The 13,657-nt window shown below is 33.6% G+C and overlaps 2 protein-coding genes across 4 annotated transcripts; one reads left to right on the forward strand and one right to left on the reverse strand.

The window, feature by feature from the left end:
• The first annotated feature begins 1,055 nt into the window (after nucleotides 1-1,055).
• LOC118035067 (anthocyanidin 3-O-glucoside 2'''-O-xylosyltransferase) lies at nucleotides 1,056-2,647 on the forward strand. Its single transcript, XM_035040554.2, has one exon. It carries the CDS (start codon nucleotides 1,063-1,065, stop codon nucleotides 2,452-2,454), a length of 1,392 nt encoding a protein of 463 aa, XP_034896445.1. The 5' UTR covers nucleotides 1,056-1,062; the 3' UTR covers nucleotides 2,455-2,647.
• Nucleotides 2,648-8,668: 6,021 nt separating this feature from the next.
• On the reverse strand, nucleotides 8,669-13,122 carry LOC118035068 (uncharacterized). 3 transcript variants are annotated; one of them, XR_012171136.1, is made up of 3 exons: nucleotides 12,266-13,121; nucleotides 9,496-9,609; nucleotides 8,669-9,024 (listed from the first exon to the last, which is right to left on the reverse strand). XR_012171136.1 is itself a non-coding variant. In XM_035040558.2 (2 exons), the coding sequence occupies exon 1, from the start codon at nucleotides 13,018-13,020 to the stop codon at nucleotides 12,289-12,291; it is 732 nt and encodes a 243-aa protein (XP_034896449.1). In that variant the 5' UTR covers nucleotides 13,021-13,122; the 3' UTR covers nucleotides 8,669-9,024; nucleotides 12,266-12,288. The 3 variants fall into 3 exon arrangements, 2 of the variants coding, with proteins under 2 accessions (XP_034896449.1, XP_034896448.1); XM_035040558.2 differs by lacking the exon at nucleotides 9,496-9,609 and having other exon boundaries at nucleotides 12,266-13,122; XM_035040557.2 differs by lacking the exon at nucleotides 8,669-9,024 and having other exon boundaries at nucleotides 9,278-9,609.
• Nucleotides 13,123-13,657: the final 535 nt, after the last annotated feature.

Below are 13,657 nucleotides of genomic sequence, written 5' to 3' on the forward strand. Positions count from 1 at the left end.
TAGTCTTATAATGTGATAACAATGGAGCCATTACATAAGCAAAGGAACCACTATCTTATCAAAGATCCAAACATGTGCTAGATGATTTCATTTTATTAGAGAAATCATATATAAAAAAGATAGAATGATAGGACGATTACCAATTGAAGAGAATCTTGTAGATCATTTTAACTACAACACTAGCCCAACAAAAACATGAACACCATATGGTGGGATAATAATTAGATATATGAGCGATTGACTTTGGTTGAGAGATTATTATTGAAATATACCTTGTAGCCAATCGGTTGGTTACATCTAGCATTGATTTTATTCATGTAAACATATTTATTATTAATAAAATTTTTTTTTAACTTTAACATTTAATTATGTTTCACTAATTAATCTAGAATAAAGATAAAAATCATTGGAATAAAAATATTTTATATAGAAAATTAAAAGTAACAATAAATTTGGATTCAAATTATCGAAAAAGTGAAGTAAAAAAAAAATACTAGGTAAAATTTGTAATGAATATTTTTTTGAATGAACACAAGTTTGATACCTGCATATTTTTTATAACATTACTTCTCTGGTAGTTAACATTTTCACATGCAAATTATTTCGAAGCCCCCACTTTGAATGTGCATGAGATTAGGATGACCAGAAAATACTGTTTCCGTTGCTAGCCATTTTTTGCATAGTTGGCTTGAATAACGGCATAAATATTCTACATCAGAAGTCTTTTCATATTTGACAAAATAATATTAACCACATTTTGCTGCCCAATTGTTCGGTCAAAACTTTATTTAAAAGAGAAATTTTTGGGGTAACCGATATACACCTTTTCTCTCCCTGATCTCCACAGTCCACACTCTTTGGTTTCCGGCAAATAATCCGTTTCTACTCACCTAACCTCCGGAAGAGTAGAACCATATCATGAATTAGGGTATTCATGACGTTCCTAAATCTCAACTATTTCAAATTATATGAACATGATTTGCTATATGTCAAAAACTAATATATAGGAGGCTTGAGTTCACTTCGTCCATAAGAAAACAAGAAGCATTATCTACTGCAAAAATGAGCGATCTCATCTCCAAGAGGTCAAGTTTTCGCATTTTAATGTTCCCCTGGTTTGCTGTTGGTCACTTGACTCCATTCCTCCACCTCTCAAACAAGCTTGCAGAGAAGGGCTGTACCATATCTTTCTTGCTGCCCAATAAAGCCATTAAACTATTACAACATTTCAATTTATACCCTGATCATATCACTTTCCACCCTGTGAAGGTTCCTCATGTTGAAGGTCTCCCTCCTGGCACCGAGACTGCCTCCGATATTCCTATTTACTTGACTCATTTTCTTTGCGTTGCCATGGACCGCACAAGAGACCAAATTGAGAAAATTATACGGGACCAAAAACCTGATTTTGTCATGTATGATATGGCATATTGGATACCAGAAGTGGCCAGGCCCCTTGGGATCAAGACAATAAAATACTCTGTTGTTTCAGCTGCTGCAATAGCAATAGTTCTCGTCCCAGCACGTAATGTTGTCGAAGGTAAGGCCATAACTGCGGCTGAATTATCAGTGCCACCTACCGGCTATCCATCAACTTCTGTGGTGCTCCGAGGCCACGAAGTGCGTTCGTTGCTCTTTGTATCACAACCCTACGGCGAGGGGATAACGTTTTATGAGAGAGCCTGTACAGGAATGAAAGGATGTGATGCAATTGCTATAAGATCATGCTATGAGATGGAAGAAAAGTTGTGTGATTATATAGGTAGGCAGTATGGGAAACCAGTTTTTTTAACAGGTCCAGTTTTGCCTGAATCAACCAGGACTCCTTTAGAAGACCGGTGGGCTCAATGGCTAAACGGGTTTGAAGCTGGCTCAGTGGTATTTTGCTCGTTCGGAAGCCAACTCATCCTTGAAAAGGAGCAGCTCCAAGAATTGGTTCTAGGGTTCGAGTCAACAGGTTTGCCGTTTTTAGTGGTTTTAAAGCCACCAGTGGGTTCATCAACAATCGAAGAAGCATTGCCGGAGGGGTTTGAAGAGAGGGTTAAAGGGAGAGGAGTGGTTTGGGGTGGATGGGTGCAACAATTGGAGATTTTAGATCATCCATCAATAGGGTGTTTTGTGAACACTTGTGGGTTTGGATCAATGTGGGAGTCTTTAATGAGTGATTGTCAAATAGTATTGGTGCCACATTTGGGTGACCAAATCTTGAACACAAGGTTAATGGCTGAAGAGTTGAAGGTGGCTGTTGAGGTGGAAAGAGATGAGAAAGGGTGGTTTACAAAGGAGAACCTTAGCAATGCTATCAAGGGCGTCATGGATAAAGATAGTGAAGTGGGTTCCATGATAAAGAAGAATCACAGCGAGTGGAGGAAGCTTTTGAGAAGCAAAGGGTTCATGAGTAGTTATATTGACAAGTTTTTCCAAAACATGCAAGAACTTGCTGATCATAAGTGATCAAAATGCTGGACAGCTTTGCACCTGGTTCTTGAAGTTTGTCGTGTTTTTAGTTGAAGTCTGATTAATCATGTTTCCTGAAAGTTGATGATGCTTGGATGTCTTGCTAAGAAACTTAATTCGACATTTTCATTTCACGGGTTTTGTTTTATTTTCTTCGAGTTTTGTTTCTAATATATGCGATTTCAACGTATTTAGTTGTTGATTTCCTGTGTATTCTGCTATGTAGAGTTTAGTAACTATTGGGAAAACCGAAAAGATGAAAACAATAGAGATATAAAGATAAGATATAAAAAAATAAAGATAAAATGATATTTGATAATGATGTATAAGATAAAGTAATTATTTTTTTATTATATTTAGTTACAATGCATAAGATATAATAAAATATATTTTATCCTTAATATATATTATTATCAAACTTATATATTTTAAAAAAATAATTAGAATTTTTTATTTTAGTTTATATTGAGTTTTAAAATTAATAATATTATAATAACCTTAGTTATAAAACTAAGATTGACTTGACAGGTTGACCCGAGGCCTGAACTGATTTAAGTTTAAGAAAAAATAAAAAAAATAATTGACTCGACCTAATCCAATAAAAAACTTACGTCATCTCAAGATAAAATATTAGGAAAAAACTCATTAACTTTTTTGAAGAAAAAAAATAATCAAAATAAAGTTGTTTTAATTTTGTAAAATCAATTTGGGTCAATCGAGTTGACCCTCCCGATTCACAACCTGAATCTTGCATCGGGTTGACTCCCGAGTTGAATTTTAAAACTATGATGATAATCACTTTCATTCATATATTGACTTGGGTCAATCCATGTTAACCCTCCCCACCTATGACCTAGGTCTTGCTACAGTTGACCCAAAGTCGGGTTTTAGAACTATAATAATAATAAAAAATTTATCCTTGCATTAACCTAGGTTATCCCTCTTGATTTGTGACATGGGTTTTCCCCCAAGTTAACCCATGAATCAAGTTTTAAAACTATAATAATAATAATTTTTATTTTATGTTGACCTAGGTCAACCTGGGTTGATCCTCTTGACACGTGCCCATGAATAACCCTGGATTAACTCTCGAGTCATGTTTTAAAATTATGATAATAAATATTTTTGTTCTTATGTTGACTCGGGTCAATAGTCAACTCCACTTGTAACCCAGACCTTGTCCTGAGTTAATCTTCAAATCAAGTTTTAAAATTATAATAAAAATTATTTTTATTCTTACGCTGACTCAGGTCAATCAGACCTGTGACTCGGGTCACGACCAATGACCTAGGTTTTGCCCTGGATTGACCATTGAGTTATATTTCAAAACTATAATAATAATTATTTTTATTCTTACATATCTTAGTTGTATAATTTTGGAATTGAGAGTTTTTAACAATGATATTTTAGGAATAAAAACTAACAAATATTGTCTTTAAAGACATGTTCCCTTTGTACCTCCTGTTTTGGAAGTAGAAAAATGCACTTTAAAATTATCCTAGAGATATATTTATTTTTATATCCCTGTATTTATCTCTTCAACCAAACATATTTTTGTGTTCATTGTCTTTGTTCTTTCTGTCTCAGGACAATAATCAAATTCTACCATTTGATCTATGTTTCTTTATTGAACACTTCACTTAATTTACTAATAAGCAATTCATGTTGAATGTTGGATGCACAAACAGGGATTTCATTTTATAACTAAGTGGGCACTGATATGATTCTCATTTTCACTCATCTAAACAATATGGTTTTCATATATTAAAGCCCCAACATATGTTAAGAAAACATTTGCATATCATATCTTTCTATCTATTATGATAATTTGTAAAGAAGATTGATCAAATTTAAAGTTATGATTATAATACCATGTCCAACATTTATAATAGAATTGATCATGTTATAAGAGTCATATTCAATAAAATTTAAGAAAGCAATCGACCTAGTGATCAAAAGTTATAATTCACCAAGGGAAAGTGATTAAGCTTAATTATATTCAAAGGTGAAGTCCTCGGTAGAATAATTAATTAGAAGTCACAATGTTAGCTTAGAATTCATATGGTATTAATAGATAAAGAGTTTAGTATGTATTAGGATTTAATAAAATCTCCTTACCTGATACCAACATCCATATAGGATTAGAATGTAATGCTCTCTATACCAATAAATAAAGAATCATATAGTCACTATAAACAATTATCAATACAATATATGCAATTTCAACTATCTTTTTTACTAATTTAGTATTGTTTATTTTCTTGCTTTATTTACATGTTTTCTTATTTTCAACACTTTAATTCTAGCAATTATCTTGCTCTTGTTAGTGAATATGCTCTATAAGCAATAAATTAGTTATTCGTAACATTGATTTTATTCAAGTAAAACATTTTTCTTATTAATAAAGGTTTTCTTTATCTTTAATATTTAATTATATTTGATTAAGAAATCTAATGTCTGATTAATAAATCTAGAGTAAAGAGCAAGTTTATGGAGCAAAAATGTTTTGTATAGGAAATTATAAAGTTGTTATAATTATGATATTTATTTTGCATCAAAGCATTGTTCCTAAAGTTTCTTGGTCAATTTTTCTGAAACTAATATGTATATGCTTATCAGATAACATGTACATTGAACAGATCCACAAGAGAATTCCATATGAAGAGATTATTTATATCTATAAAAAGACTCACGTGATAGATGTGTAAGTGATCCTTAGATTTAAGATCATTAAGTTATCTTATATATGGAGTGTTATGCTTTGATTATAATTACACATTGTTCTAATCAAGGGTAACAAACATACAGATATTGGGTATAACATAAACTATATAAAGGTATTTAAGTAATCAATAAAAGATTCATCAACCTATATGAATCAAGTAAAATGTTTTGTTTATTCTCAAATAGTATTGATTGTACAATCCTTAGCCAATGTGGGATAAGTTTTGAAAAGAGTTTCAAAATGTTCTTCAAATAATCAATGACTATAATGTTGAGAACTAATATGATTTAACAAAGCATGCATACTCTATGCTATAATGTATAAATCGGAATATCCATGATACAGAGATAATAATTACACTAAGAAACTAGTTACTGAAAGGTCAAGTCAAACCACTTATGACTTTCTTTAAATGATCATGACAGGTTACTAGATATTGTACTTGATCTTTAAATATAAGTCAATCAATTATTAAATTAATAATAAATTCAATTGTTTAATTTATTTAATCTTATTTTATTTAATATTATGATTTATATTTTGGCTAACTTATTAGGGACTATAATGGATCACACACATAAGAATCATTAATCAATAATTAAAATGTGATGATTAATTAGCGTAACTTGATTGTAAATGAATTTTAAAAATTAAGAACTATGATTTCTTTAAAAAAAAAAAAAGAATTTGTGTTTTAGTCTTTCACGAACAGGATTGGTTTAAAGAAAGTTGTCTCTTAATGTTAGTATTCAAGACCATGGGTAGTAAAGAGAAAGATAAGAGATGTCCTGGTCTTAGTTGTCCATGTGGCCTAGGGACTTGTTTTCCATTTTGGCATGCTTTTGTTAAGATCTTGTTAAAATGAAATTTGTGATCCTTTTCTTTTGAAGCTATGTACCCACATGTTATGCTAAGTTTTATATTGTAGGACATGGCAATGAATCTTGTTGCAAAATTATGGTTGATATGGATCCATCATTTGGATGTTATTATTAATCGCAAAAATTGCCTTTTTATTTCAAAAATTACGGATTGCCAAAATTTTGTTTCCTCAAACAAATCTTGCATATGACCAAGTTTTATGCAAAATTATATTTTCATATATATTCATGTTTTTGTTAGTATTTCACACAAAAAAAAATACTTTGCATGTTTTAAACATTTTAAGAAAATGTTTAATGATCATTCCTAAAAAATGAAATGAAAAACACTAAAATATTTTGCATGTATTTTTTGGGCTTTAAAACAAATTTATAGACCTGGTTGTTTTCTTAAAATAAAAATACTTTGACATTTAATTCTAATGTTTTGGAATAATGGACTCACAGCTAGCCATTACTTAAAAATAAATAAGAAAAAAAGAATAAGAATAAGAATAAGAATAATTTTTTTACATAAAAACTCTTCAATTCAAACCAAAAATTAAAAAAAAAAAGGAAATACATATTCACTAGGGGTGTTCAAAAAAAACCGACCAACCGATTAAACCAAAAAAACCGAGAAAAAATTAACCGAAAAAACCGAACCGATAGAAAAACCGAATAAACCGATTAAAAAATTTAAAAAAACCACTCGGTCCGGTTCGGTTCCGGTTTTTAAAAGGCTTAAACGATTAAACCGGACCAAACCGGACCGGTTTAATTAAATCTAAAAAAATATATAAAAAAAATATCCTAAATCTAATAATAAATACCCCCACCCCCACAAAAAACTTTCCAGCTGGGCCCCCTCCTCAAAACCTTTCCAGCTGCCCCCCTCCCCCTTTCCCCCTTTCCCCACTTCCCCCTTCAGCAACCCCACCCATCCCTCAGCAGACCCACACACACTGTCCCTCTCAGGCTCTCACTAGTATCATCAACACAGAGCCGCCCCTCCCTTTGAGAGACGAGAGCCCCCCACCTTTAGATTTTTCTCTTCTCCCTCAACCAACCGCGAGCCGATCTTCTCCACCTTCACAAATCAGCCTCCACCGTAGCCCCATCTTCTTCTTCCCTTTCCCTCAGCCGTTTCCCCTTCTAGCCATTTCCTTCTCCAGCCACCCCTCGCCTCCCAGGTCTTTTCCCCTCAGCCACGGTCTCTCCCTTTCTCCAAGACAGCAGCTCCATTTTCCTTTTCCAGCGACACACCCGAACAACCAGCCACGTATCAGATCTTCTCCCTCCCAGCGGTGCTTCTCTCAGCCACCAAGAGCGCCGCCTTCCAGCCCGCTGCTGACAGATCTTCCCTCTTCCACCGGCCGTAGGCCACGGTCTCCCTCACCATTGATTTCGGTTTTTCTGGTTTGTAAGGCTAAAAAACCGACCCGAACTGAACAAAACCGGTTCGGTTTGAACCGGTTATCGGTTCGGTTCGGGTTATACTAATAAGGAATAGTATTTTCCGGTTCAGTTGAATTTTTATGTTAAAACTGGACCGAACCGGACCATGAACACCCCTAATATTCACTAACTCCACAATTAGGAACATCGATTTGAGTGATATTCATCAATATTAAAATTAGAAATATCACTAGAAATATTCACTAACACTAGAGTTATGAATATTAAAATTCATCTATGCCAAAATTAGAAATACATTTTTTTTTATCATTATTCATTAACACTAAAGCTAGGAATATTAGCATTAGGATTAAAAATAACTTTGAACTTTACTATTCATTGGTGTCATTGTCAATAATATTAGACTGCTTGCATGTTGTACTTGTCAATGCTATACTTTGAAGTATTTCTTAGTTGAATATTCATTGACACTCGAATCTTGAATATTATTGGTAAACCACTAGTACCATAGCACAACAAGCCCTTAGCATTTTAAAACAAAACTAACAATACAACCTACTTTAAGTAAGATGTTTTAAAAGTGATAATATATTTCTTTTAGCATAACCAATCATGTGCCATAGAATCATTTTTTAACCAATTAGGATTCCTAGTAACCATAATAATAAATGACAACTCTTTAAACTAGATATTTTCCCTCAAAGAACAAGATGTTATATATCTTTTCTTTTCTTTTCTTTTCTTTTTATATGTCGTTGCGACGTCAGGTAGCAGTATTCTTTATCAATAAACCTTTGTTGATTTTCTATGATGTCTTCACCATCTACACTTTGATTCTTGAATCAAATTACAGTTACTATTAAATCAAACAATTAACTATACAATAATATTACAACCAACAAAAACACTTTTTAATTAGTTTAAAAACTCAAAATAAAACTGAATCTAAATAATTTTTATGAGTTCTATTATCCTTTTCCCGACATAATTAAAAAATCAAACCACCCTTATTGATCTTCTTTTTTGAAAACAAACCTATTTGTACCTAGATTAACCTTCCTTCTTTGCTTTTTTTAATAATTCTCTCTCTCTCTCTCTCTCTCTCTCTCTCTCTCTAAGCTTTCAAGAATTAAAATGCAAGAAAAATAAAGTTTAGAACCAGATTGTGAAATACTAAAACTTCAAGGACCAAATTGAACTTTTCAAATAAAAGCACTAGATCAATCCAAAGTTTTATAAGAGTCGCTACTTTTTTTCCACAGTAAAAAGGCAATGTCTTTTGGCTTACAGTGTCATAATAATAATTTGCAATAGCAATCACTCTTGAACGCAGTTCAATGCAGCCAAAGGGAGGGGTGAAGTCACCCTACCTTCGTATTATTAGTTTTCGAGTTATTATATTTAATTGTCAAACAGTTTTGAATGTGATAGATTAAATGTAATGCTCTCCTCTAATCCTCTCTCTTCTCGACCTCCATCTCCACCTCCTCCTTTTCTCTTCCCTGTTTTCCTTCTCATCTCTGCACTACATCAGATAGTTTGCATGTGCTCATCAGATTTCCTCTGTAACAATAAACAGATCAGGTTAACAAAAGGAAATGAAAATGTCTTCAAAACTAAGTAACTTTGCCTCAAGTACGAAGATAATTGGATTTGTGTGTGATCTTATCGTCTTCTTCCATAAAATGCCGGTTCATACTACACTCCATCGAAAGCATAGAGCATTTCTTGCCGGTGCACCAAATTTGTAAGACTTTAAGCTAACAAAACGAAAATACAATAAAGATTCACCCCATTAAGCTAACTGATCTAAGGCGAGCTGAAATAACATTTATTGACGAGAAGAACCACAAACTTCACCAATATCCGAACAAGTGAGCCCGGACCAAAGTTTAACATAAAATTACATTTTACATTTAAATTGATTAACTCAAATTCAAGCCAGAATCAAGGCAGAAAGTTAAAAAGAAGACAAAATGTCAACTGTATGAAGTTGCAAATTACTAAAACACCAAAAGCAGTTCTAGATTCAACCTAATCATTGCATCAGTCTTCAGTGCTTCAATGTTTTCATGAGACCACAAAATAAGGTTTCTGTTTCTAACATGGTTCATAGAAATCACTCTGTTTCTTGCCAGACAGCCCCACCTGCTCATAAAACAATCCCATAAGATGTAAATCAGGTAAATAGCACATAGTACCTTGAGGATGAACAGTGAAACTTTTATATAGTATTAACACAGAAAATAACAGGTATTAAGAAAGTAAAGGCTTGATATAACAGGTTTAACGTTCACAGCAAAAAGACTTCGGCAGGTTCTAACAAAGGAGAGCAAAGCATACCAAAATAGAAAGCCTAGAAGTCATCACATGATATCATAATTCATAACCAAACAACAGGTGCTGCTACAGAAAGAAACTCATCGTTCCAACCTGTCCTTTTCTCCCTCACCTTTCAGTAACCTCTCCACACCCCCACCCAGGGCAGTAATCATAACAAGGTTTCAGGTTAGAATTCAATCATTTGATAACAATGACAGTTTGACCAGTCACAAATCATCAATTGAATGTGAAGCTTGCTGCTCAAGCTCCAGTGTGTTAACTATTTAAAACTTAAAATCAAGTGTTTTAACCTAAATTAAAAGAACACAATAGAACTCATGGGCTAACAGCTGGAGAGAATCATCATCCAATGATGCTGAGTTCTTTATTCTGTTTATTCAATTCTACTTTTCAAGTGAAGTGTCTCCAAAATCTATTATTTGAGCAAAAGTTTATTGCTTAGCTCAAATTAGTTAGTCCAAAAGTTGACATCCTCCAATTGCAATCTGAAGATATCAAAATCTATACTCGCTCTTCAGCTAATGACATGACCCCAATAAGGGTCGATCAGAGGCGAACTTCTCCCCGCTATCCTCTCTATCAGGAAAATCAAATGCAAACCAATCAAATCCATCTATCTATCCTCTCTTTCAGCTCTTTTTTTGCCTCCACTTTCTCAACATACCCTTCAATCAGGAGTCAAAGCAGCCACAAACCTCTCAAATGGAAAAGGCATTAAATCTGGTGCATTTAAGTTCACTAGTAAAACTAAAAAAGAGAACTCAAATGTACAAATTATATATAGCTAAAGAAATCACTTAAATCATATTACCTAGTGATGAAGTTCACTCTAAAATATGGAAGCCAAAATCTACAGCCTAGCTCAGATTAGTTAACTCCAGCAGGTCAGTCACAGTCCAAAGAATAAAAATTTATAACTGCTCTTAAGCTAATCAACAAATATTTTCCCTTCAGCAGCTATCCATTCCAACTCTAAATCAAAATGGGGGTTTTTTTCTACCTTTAGCTCAACACTATAAGTCTTCTCAGAAAGAGTACCGCAAAGCTCGGAACAGAGCTAATTAAAACTAGTTATGCCATCATGAATAAAACTAAACCGCATAACTCAAATGTACAAATAAGTTAGGTTATACAACAAGGTGAATGAATTGAAAATTATTTCCTGGTTTTGAAGTTCACTCTCAAATATATTATTTCAAGAAAAAATTTACAACCCAGCTAAAATTAGTTAAATCCAAAAGGCTATATCCTTCAATTTTCTGTCTGTATAACAAAAAAAAAAATATAACTGCTCTGAAGTTAATCTGATACAAAAAGTTTCCCTTCAGCTGAAATCCTTATTCCTTACCACCTCAACACCGAAAGGGGGATTTTTTTTTCTCTTAGCAATTTAAGACATTTCTTAGAAAGTGTATCGTCAAGTTCTCAACAGAGTCATTCAAGACTAGTTATGCCATCATATGTGAAACTAAAGCACAGAAGTCAGATGTACAAATCATTACTGGTTAAATAACTAGGGAAATCCAAGCTAAAGCCTAAATGTGGAGTTTGGACAGGTTAATGTATGCAGAAAAACCCAGAAGACCACCAGTATTGATATCAATCAGATTATGATGTTTTATTTTCCAAAAAGCTATCTCAGATTGAGTAAATGTCACAAACTTCTCGCACTATCCTGCTACTTTGTTACTTTACTGTTCAACTACATTACTTTCCTAGCAACGCAGTAAAGTCAAACAGTCACAATTCCAATAATGAATGCAGCATGATAGAAAACAAAAACTTTGGAAGAAATTTGGCTACAAGGGTGGTTTCTGCTAAGGTTTCGAAAATCCAAGCATTTCCACCATTATGATCTTCAGCTCTTTGCTAGATCAGTAGACTCTTTATGAGAAATCAAGCTGCAGAAGGATGAGACACAATGCTTGGTAACAGCAAGTTTAATACTTAATAGCTTATACTAACCAAGAAAATCACCATATGACACATGCCAGCTCAGAAGCATCCAAATTTGAAGTACCACAAAGCTTATTACCTTTCCCTCCCAAATTAAAAGTTCCCCTAAACAAACCCAGATATTAATAACACAGGCCCGCCTATGCGGTACACGCTCTAGTATTTGTTATAATAAGAAAGAAAAAAAAGCCTTGCTTCTATGGAGGAAGAACACATCAATCAACTGGTATTCAAGACAGCAATTCAAAAATGGGTCTTTCTTAAAGGCTTTGTTCTGGTTTTGTAACCACACAAATGGTTTCATTCCAGTATAAGTGACCTCCACTGGGTCTATTAATGTTGGTACAAACAACGAAATAAAAAGAAATTTATTAGCAAACGGCAGGGAGGATGACATCAATGAAGGAATCAACCATAATTCTAAAATTTCAAACAATAATGTAAATAAAGATCCAGAATCCAACGACCAATGCCAAATTCAAAACATGATTAAAAAAACACATACCTTAATGAACCACATCCATCTGTCTATCTAATCTTTTGCATCCCAGCACTCTTCTTCGCTGCCTCATTAATTTTCTCACTATACCCTTCAATGGGTGGAGTCAAAGTAGCCATGAAACTGCCCGCAGGAAAAGGCGTTAGATCCGGTATCAAGGCGGCCTTCTTCAAATTCTCCGGTAAAGCCTCAATAGCCTCGTTCTTACACTTCAAACAATTAGTCAAAGCAGCCTGTCTGGCCCTATGCTTTCTCATCAACACCCTACTGTACTCCTTGGCCAGTTTCATCCCATCCTCCTCAGTCAACTCATATTTTGGTATCTTATCGACATCAACCAAACCTAAGGAAATCAAATCTAAACCAGGAGTCCCAATAATCATGGGTTCATCAGGAACACCCATAGCTTGCCTTCCACCTTTCTTTAAAATCTCCTTTTCGCGAATCCTGTCTTTGCTTAGGAGTCCCAATTTTTCTCTTTCTGCTTCACGGGCACGGTCTTTGGGCTTTAAGTAACGAACTGGGGTTGGTGCGTTGATGCATTGGTCATAAAGACGGTTCCTCTCAGAGTCTTGACGCGAAAATGATCTAGAAGGATCTTGAGAGCCTGATTTTTTGTTCTTGTTTGTTGTTACTTTAGAGCGTTTCTTTGCTACGCCATCTTTGCCTTTTCCTTTCGACGTTCCACTTACAGAACAACGTTGGAGGAATTGGTGGGTTAGGGACTGGAGTGGTTGTTGAGTTCTTGTGATTCTAAGCATTTTTGTTTTGTTTTAGTAGGTGTGTGCTTCTGCAATAGAATGAAAATGGGAGGAAACAAATGAAGTGGTAGGGTTTTAGGAGGAGGAGTGGGCTGGGTCTGCTACGCGCCGATTAAACCTCAGCCCTGTTTATTAATCAAATCAATTAGCCTCAAGCCTCATCACATTTATATTTTATGCATTTAAAGAGTGGGAGTGTTGTATAACAAAAATTAATTTTAAATTTAAAAAATTAAATTTTTCATGAAATATCTCAAATGTGACCTAAAATTTTATTTTTAATTTTTTATTTGATCCTTAAGTTTTAAAAATTACTTTTTAATATCAATTTTTTTTTTTTACTTCCTATATATTTAAGAATCTATTTGTTTATGTAATTGCTTCTGTGTTTAAAGCAATCATAGCAAAATAAATGTTTGGTTATATTATAAACACAATTTATTTTTAGTGGGGCCCAGTACAAATCACGTTCAAAACATAGGATTTTTCTAAGCATCTCCAAGCTGCTTTTCTTCTTCATTGTTTAGTGTTTGTTTTAGTGAAATAGTGCAATTCACTCACACTGTTCACATGAAAAGTGTGAGTGAATTGCACTGTTCACTTAAAACAATAAATAGTGTAAGTAAAATTTAGAGTG

The sequence above is a fragment of the Populus alba genome, chromosome 11 (genome assembly GCF_005239225.2).
Source record: "Populus alba chromosome 11, ASM523922v2, whole genome shotgun sequence".
NCBI lineage: Eukaryota > Viridiplantae > Streptophyta > Magnoliopsida > Malpighiales > Salicaceae > Populus > Populus alba.